Below are 7862 nucleotides of genomic sequence, written 5' to 3'. Positions count from 1 at the left end.
CAGTGCCAGTCCCCTGCTGTGCGTCACACATCCCATCCCCGCCCTGACATCCGGCGAGATTAGGTGGCCTGTCCAAGGCTACATACCCAAGAGACATGGGTCCATCCAATGCGGACATCCACGGTCCTTCTTTGAGTCATGCTCACAAAGCCCCAGGTGTGGCTTCCTGTTAGAGACTGTCCTGACTCTATTTATAGCAGGACCCAGGAAGATGGGGTCCCCAGCAGAGAGGAGGTAGGGGACCCATGAGACCCATCTGAGGTGGGCATGAATGTGCGGCAGGCAGGTGCCAGCGGACGGGAAGCTGGGCCGCACGCGGACACCCATCCTGCCTTTGGCCAGGGCAGGCCTGGCCCTCCTCCGTCCCTCCCAGGGCCCTTTCCTCCCAGATCGGAGCTGGCTGGCTGAGCGGCGTGGGAACTCCGGGTCAGGGGCATGGGTGGGGTGCTGAGCACGCGGTACCCAGGTGAGTGGTCACTGCGGGCCTGTGGTCATCCTCCCCTGTGATGTGCGACAACAGCTTCCCCCGAGACTGGGACCCAGGGCCCCGCTCAGGACTGACCCCCGATGTCCAGTAAATGTGCACTGTGCTCGTCCTGTGTCCCTCAAGCACCCCAGCTCCCGACGACAGCCAAGGCCCCGTGAGCAGCCCACCCAGGCCTCTCCCGCCTCCATCCATTCCCCTCGTCGGCCGGTCCCTGTCTGCTCCTGACCCTAGTCCTGCCTGGGTGCCCGGCTCCCCTCCCGGTGTCTGCCTGTGCGACACTGCAGAGAGGTCCTCCCAGACTGCCCAGCCACTGCTCTGCTCCACTGACCCCACAAGCCTGTGAGCTCCGTGGGGCCACCGTCGTCATGCCCACTGAGTAGCAAAAATGGCAAGTGCCCATGACAGGGACACCAACCGCCGGCTGGAGGGTTCCAGCTGCTAGATGAGCTGGCAGGAGCCAGGGGCACGTGTGCATGTGGGCCCACAGTGCCAGTCCTCTGCTGTGCGTCACACATCCCATCCCACGGGCACAGGCTCCCACACGCACCTGCTTACGCGGGAGCACACACTCGCCCCCATGGGCACGGGCATATGCATGGACACGCACACACACACACGTACATACGTGCTCCCACGCACATAGGTGCATACTACACACATCGTCACACACCTGCTCACGGCACACACATCCACACACGTGACTGCACACACGCGCAGTGGGACTATAGCGGCTGCGGCGACCTCAGGAGCAAAGGAATCGAGCGGCTTTTCCCCCGACACGTGTTCCCACAATAAAGAAAACAGGAAGGGACTCGGGGCCAGAAACAGGAAGGGGAGGCGGCCGGCTCGCAGGAAGCCGGCTCCAGCAGGGTGGACGCTGGCGGCTGTTTGGGTCGGACTGAGGGATGGACAGACAGACGGCTGCAGGCGAGCGGTGGCGTGCCCCCACGGCGTCCGGGTCCCCGTGCTCATCCTCACCACAGATTCTGGAAGGTAGTTCCTTTGGAAACATGGTGGCCCGGCCCCTCCCGCTTTCGCTCCCCCGGTCTCTGAGCTGGGAAAGGCTCGGTGCTGACCGGAGAGCTGCCGGCGTCTCACAAGGCCGTTCTACCCCATCTCACCTCTCTGAGACTCGTGGGCCTTTTAGCACCGGCATCTGCTTCCTCCTCCAGGAAGCCTCCCCGGATGCCTCCTCTTCCACAAGCGTCAACCTTCTCTCCTCCGGACGGACGGCCACCAGCTCCCGCCCCTGTCGCTCTCCGCTCGAGCTCTCCACCTGTTCCCTTGGCGTCTGCTGGCTCTCTTCCTGGAATGCCCTCTCTTCCCCTCAAAAACACGACTCAAATGCCAGCTCTTCCAAGAAGCCCTCCCGCATTTCTCTGATTGGGCTAGATAGCCAGCCTCTCTCCCTTCTCTTTAAGCTGCTTCGCTCCCTCCGTGCTCTGCATGCAGAACCGATAGGTCTCAGGCCCAGGGGTAGCCCTGGGGACTCAGTCCGACGCCCCCCACTCGTCTCATTGCCCCCCGCCTGGGTTCCCAGAGGAGGGGCTGTGCTGGCCCCTAGGCAACCCACAGCAAGTGCGGACCGGTGCTTGCTGAGGCGTGTTATCGACGCCTGTATTTCCTGCGCCCCCATTCTGTGCCAGACACGTCCGGTGGCCGCCCCCGGGGGTCCATCGCCATCCCCACTCAGCACCCCCAGGACACATGGAGCAGGTAGCCCCAGGAGGCGCCCGTAAGTTTTGGCTGCTCTTGACCAGCCAGAGGCAAGGGCCGTGCTTTCCTGCAGCCTCGGAGACAGACAGGCGGGCTCCAGAGCCCACAGCTCCCGTCACGCCCCGAACCAGCCGGGTGGCCCTGGGTGGGTCACCTGACCCCATCCGTGATGATGGAGATGCCGGAGCTGACTGAGATGACAAGCACGGCAGCACTCAGCGCCCCTCACCGGCTGGGTCAGGTCGTCGCCGGGGAGAGCGCTCGCAGGCATCCTGGGGTCCCCCGGGCTGGGGCTGGGGTCTTGAGGACTGATCAAGCGCCCAGGGCTGCAGTGGGTTCTCAGGCACCACTCTGAGGCTGCCTGGGAGAGGCCGGGCAGGGGAGGGCAATGCCCAGATTTATCCACCAATCGCACGGGCTCCTGGCACTGGGACACGGTCTTATCTGCCCAGCCCAGCGTGCGGGGGTGGCCAGGCTGGCCGGGGCGGGACACTGCCTGGGGACTGGACGTGGAACAGGCCCGGCAGCAGGGCCCACGGCCCCGAGCCTCACCAGGTGGGTGACAGCCGGGAGGGCTCCAAGTGTCCCCGCAGGCTGGCGGCCGGCTGCCCGCCCCTCTCCTGCACCATGTCTGACGGCGAGGGCCCCTCGGCTGGTGAGTGGCAGCGCTATATTTACCCACTACAGGTCCCGTTGCAGAGCCAAGGCCACTGGTCGCTGAGGGCACCGCCCCCTCCCCCCCAGGCTGCAGGCAGCTGTGGGGCTGGACCCCTTTCCTCCTAGCCCGATTCCTGGGGGGCCTGCACTGCTGGCGGGGAGACTTTCAAAGTTGACAAGGTCTGCTGCATGCCCTAGCTTCCCGATGTGGCTGGAGCAGGAAGCTGTGCCTGTTGCAAACCCCTCCTTCTATCAGCCGGTGCGTCCAGAGCTGGCCCACAGTTCAGGGGGCCCCTACGCTGTGGCCAGGCCCCTGGGTGGGCTCGGGGTGCCACGGACCCCTGGAATTGCATGCAAAAAAACGTGTGTGAGCGTTTATCCGAGAGAAGAGGAGCCCACAGTTTCCATCGGGTTCCCCCAAGGTCTGAGACCTGTGGGAAGTTCAGAGTTCCTGGTCTGCCAGCACAAGGCAGGCCCTCTGTGGGCCCCCAAATCCCTCAGGTTGGAAACGGCAAAGACACAGGCACGCAGAGGGGTGTTAGATCCTGGGGTCTGCCTGCACACCCTCTGCCCTGCCCCAGGCAGGGGCCACTGTGGGGCCTGGTTTCCTGCCTGGTTCCCTGCTGGCCACCCTGTCTGGGCAAAGACAGGCTTTGATATGAGCCCCTGAACTGGCCTCAGGTGGGGTAGGGGTGGGGGACAGTATAGTCCCAGGAGTACGTCAGGGACTCCAGCGTCAGGCCGCCAGGCTGAAATCTCAGTTCTTCCACGTCTAACTTGGGTGACCTTGGGCAGGTGGCTAAACTGCTCTGAGCCTCTGAGTCCCTAGGTGAAAAAGGAGACAGTAGTAACAGTCCCTAACCCACAGGTGGTTGTGACGAGTAAAAGTGACACATGTGACAGCGTCTGCTGTTGCCTGGTGTGCAGCGAGCACTCAGTGGCACCTTCATGCGGGGGTCCAGGCAGGAGCTCAGGGGTGTGGGGCCCATGGGCCCCGATCCAGCCCTTCTGGCCGGGCCTCCCCGTCTAAGGTGTACACATCTGTGGCCGTGGATTCCTCATCTGTCAAACACTGCCGTGGAGAATCATGGGCATGTCAAGCTGTCTCGCGGCACGTTAGGGCGGATTGTGGGTGACAGAGGTGTGGCCCCACCCTGCATGGTGTCTGATGGACAGTCCCAGTGCTTGGGTCTGGAGAGAGAGAGTGTGTGTGTGTGTGTGTGTGTGTGTGTGCGCGTGTGTGTGCGTGTGTGTGCGTGTGTGTGCGTGTGTGTGTGTGTTGAGGAGGAGGACAGCGACAAAGCGGGCCTGACCTCACCCTCTTCCGCCAGGCGCCAGCGGCGCTGGCTGCCAGGAATTGTCCGCCGTGGCTGTGAAGGCTGAGGAGCCGGTGGGGGTGCAGACAGGCCCTTGCTGGCTGGCTCTGCCCACACCTGACACGAACCCGGAATAGCTCGTCCCCCACCAGGGACATGGGCCTGCTTTTAGCAGCTTGTAAAACCACCCGTGTGGAGATGGGTATTTCAGGAGGGCATGGATATATTTAGTCTCTAGGGGCAATGAATGGGCCGTGTGCGTGTGTGTGTGTGTGTGTGTGTGTGTGTGTCTGTTTGGGGGGCTGAGAGGAAACATGCTTTCGATGCTCTTTCACTATTTAGAGGGGGTTCAGCTGAGTTGGAGCCGGTGGCATGACTCTGGCTCTGCCCGCTCTTGCTAGGCAGTTCGCCTTAGGGCGAGCTTGGGGCTTTGCTTGCTCATTATAAAGTATGGTCTTTGGTCTCTGATGTGCTGAGCTGGCCATGGAACCTGGTTGGCAGGAGTGAAGACCACACCTATGGGCAGGGGTGTATGTCTGTTTATGGGGTGTATGTCTGTTTATGAGTAAGTTCAGGTCTTACTCAGGTTTCTACCCCACAGAAGCGACAGAGGCCACGAGGCTGCTGTGAAATATTTCTACCTGTTTTCAGCAGCCAATCCCTGGGCCTGTGGCAACAGCAGGAAAGTTCTCAGCTCTCCATCCACTACCTACGTGAACTTGGGCAGGTTGATCAAAGGCACTGTGCCTCAGTTTCCCCATCTGTTAAGTGGGGACAATAAAAGGACATTAGCTCCTCAAGTTCCAGTGAGGATTAAGTGACCAAAAGCATGTAAAGCACTAAAAATAATGCCGGGCTTATTGTTAGTAGTTGTAGCTGTTGTTATTATTATTCAAACAATAAATGAGCTGCAACCCAATGAGGAAACGAAGGGACCAAACTATCTGCTGTGTCCTGTGTCCTGGTCACTTTGGATACATCGTCTGCCTAATCCCTGGAGTGGGGCAGCACGAACCCCACTGCGCAGCTAAGGAAAGCGAAGCTTGGAGAGGCAAACAGACTTGCCCAAGGTCACCCAGCTGGTCAGTGGTCGAGCTGGGATTCAAACCCAGCTCTCCGGCTCCTGTTTGTACAGAATTCAGACACAGTGCCCCTTCTGGGGGCGTCACTCCCTGCTCGCCCGAGAGAGGCCGACGGTCTTGTAGGCCTGTTTGACCCTCAGAGCTCCTCATTTTGGAGAGAGCCAGCTCAACAACGCCTCCGGTAATGTGGAGCCTGTGAAAAATGTGGTACCTCGTTAAGGTGTCGGGAGCATCCCGCAGAGCAGGGCGCAGCCGCGGGCGGTCGGCTCCGGGAGTTATGGCCCTGAGCCTGGGCCGGGGGCCTGAAGGCTAAGGTTACCGGGAGTCAGCATCGTATTTATAGCAGGAGCCCAGAGGCACCAACAGCTGCCAGCGCCACGTCTAGTGAAGGTGCTGCCCTCACAGTCTCCTGGGCCCTGGGCCCGGCACTGCCCCTTAGCGAGGTGGCACGCCGATGTGTCACTCCTCCACCGAGGCTGGGTTTCCTCATCTGCAGAGCGGGGCCTGCCAGTCCCTCACTGGGCCCGGAGACAGTGCTGAGTGCCTGGACAGAGGCGCCCAGAAAGTGCTGGCTCCACACATCCTGGGTCTGTTGATTGTCTTTTCCTGCCTTTGACCTTGTGACCCACCCCCTCCCCTCTTGGCAGAGCTCCACAGGAAGAGAATGCAGCCTCTGTGCTGTCAGTCCCCCCCATGCTTGGGAAAGTTTCCAGCAAAGCAATTTTATAATTCCCAGCACCAAAGAGCAAGCCGTTAGATTCCCAGCAGAGCACCAACACAGCTCCGTCGGAGCCCAGGATTCAAATCTCTGCCACTCCCTGGCTCTGTGGCCTTGGGCGGGTCGCTTAACCTCCCTGAGCCTCGGCCACTGGTGCACACTGGCCCTGTGTCAGAGGGCGTGGTGAGGATGGACACCCCTAACCTGGGTAAGTGCTCAGCCAGCAGAGTGACCCTCTCTCCCTTCCTGTGTCACCCCACCGCCAGCTCCCCTGTTTCTTCTGGGCTCCAGTTTTTATAGTAAGCAGTGGCTGCCCTTGCCAGCACCTGGTTTTCGTGTTTGTGTGGGCGGAAGAGGGTGGCTGGTCCCCCTGTCTTTATCACCGTTGTTGAAGAGAACATCTTTACCCCCTTGTATATCCTTGCCTCTTTTTGTAATAGATTAAACGACCATATAGGCCTGGATTTATTCCTGGGCTCTCTGTTCTGTTCTATGGATCTCTGTGTCTGTTTTTATGCCAGTACCATGCAGTTTCGATTATTATAGCCTTGTAGTATAGTTCGATGTCAGGTAGTGTGATACATCCAACTTTGTTCTTCTTTCTCAAGGTTGCCATGGCTATTCAGGATCTTTTGTAGTCGCATATAAATTTTTGTATTATTTGTTCTAGTTCTCTGAAAAATGTCATTGGTATTTTGATAGGGATCGCATTGACACTATAGATTGCTTTGGGTAGTATGGCCATTTTAACTATATTGATTCTTTCTACCCATGAGCATGGTATACGCTTCCATTTATTTGTATCTTCTTCAATTTCTTTTTTCAATGACATAATTTTCCCCAAGACAGATCTTTTGCCTCCTTGGTTAATTCGATTCCTTGGTATATTATTGTTTTCGATGCGATTGTAAATGATATTGTTTTCTTAGTTTCTCTTTCTGATAGTTCATCATTGGTGTATAAAATGCAATCGACTTCTCAATGTTAATTTTGTATCTTGCCACTTTACTGAATTCATTGATCAGTTCTAATGGGTTTTTGGTGGACTCCTTAGGGTTCTCTCTAGAGTATCATGTCATCTGAAAATAATGATAGTTTTACTTCTTTCTTTCCAAAGTGGATGCCTTTTATTTCTCTTTCTTGTCTGATTGCTGTAGCCAGGACGTCCAATACTATTTTGAATAAAAGGGACGAAAGCGGACATCCTTGTCTTGTTCCTGATCTTGGGGAAAACGCTTTTAGCTTTTCCCGTTGAATACGATGTTGCCTGTCGGTTTGTCATATGTAGCCTTTCTTATGTTGGGGTATGTTCCTCTACTTTGCTGGGTTTTGTCTAATGCTTTTTAACATGATAATATTATTCTTATCTTTCAGTTTGTAAATGTGGTATATCATAATTGATTTGCAGGTATTAAACCGATCTTGCATCCCGAGAGTAAATCCAACTTGATCACAGCGTGTGATCTTTTTAACGTATTGCTGAATTCGGTTTGCTAATATTTCGTTGAGGATTTTTGCATCGGTGTTCATTAAGGATTTCGGCCTATAGTTTTTTGAGTTTTGGTTTTTGTTTTTCGGTAATGTCTTTTTTGAGTTTTTGTTTTTGTTTTTCGGTAATCAGGATAATGGTGGCTTCGTAAAGAGTTAGGGAGCCTTCCCTCTTCTTCAATTTTTTGGAATAGTTTGAGAAGCATAGGTGTTAATTTTTCTTTGACTATTTGGTAGAGTTCATCTATGAAGCCATCCAGTCCAGGGCTTTTGTTTTTTTGGAATTTTTAAAATTATTTTTCATTCGATTTCATTGGTGGTAAGCAGTTGGTTCAGATTTCCAGTTTCTTCTTGACTCTATCTTGGGAAGTTGTGTATTTCTGGGAATGTATCCATTT

The 7862-nt window shown here is 56.2% G+C and overlaps 1 protein-coding gene across 1 annotated transcript in view; it reads left to right on the top strand.

Moving 5' to 3' along the window:
- Positions 1-2764: 2764 nt before the first annotated feature.
- Positions 2765-7862, top strand: part of EML1 (echinoderm microtubule associated protein like 1) — a 154197-nt gene continuing 149099 nt past the window's right edge. The window contains exon 1 of the mRNA XM_011375252.2: positions 2765-2858. Within this exon, the coding sequence (XP_011373554.2) occupies positions 2831-2858 (28 nt within the window). The 5' untranslated portion in view covers positions 2765-2830. The remainder of the gene's footprint in view (positions 2859-7862) is intronic.

This window comes from Pteropus vampyrus, unplaced genomic scaffold (assembly GCF_000151845.1).
Source record: "Pteropus vampyrus isolate Shadow unplaced genomic scaffold, Pvam_2.0 Scaffold268, whole genome shotgun sequence".
NCBI classification, from domain to species: domain Eukaryota; kingdom Metazoa; phylum Chordata; class Mammalia; order Chiroptera; family Pteropodidae; genus Pteropus; species Pteropus vampyrus.
Note: the sequence above shows the minus strand (reverse complement) of the source record. Positions and strands in the feature narration are given on the sequence as shown.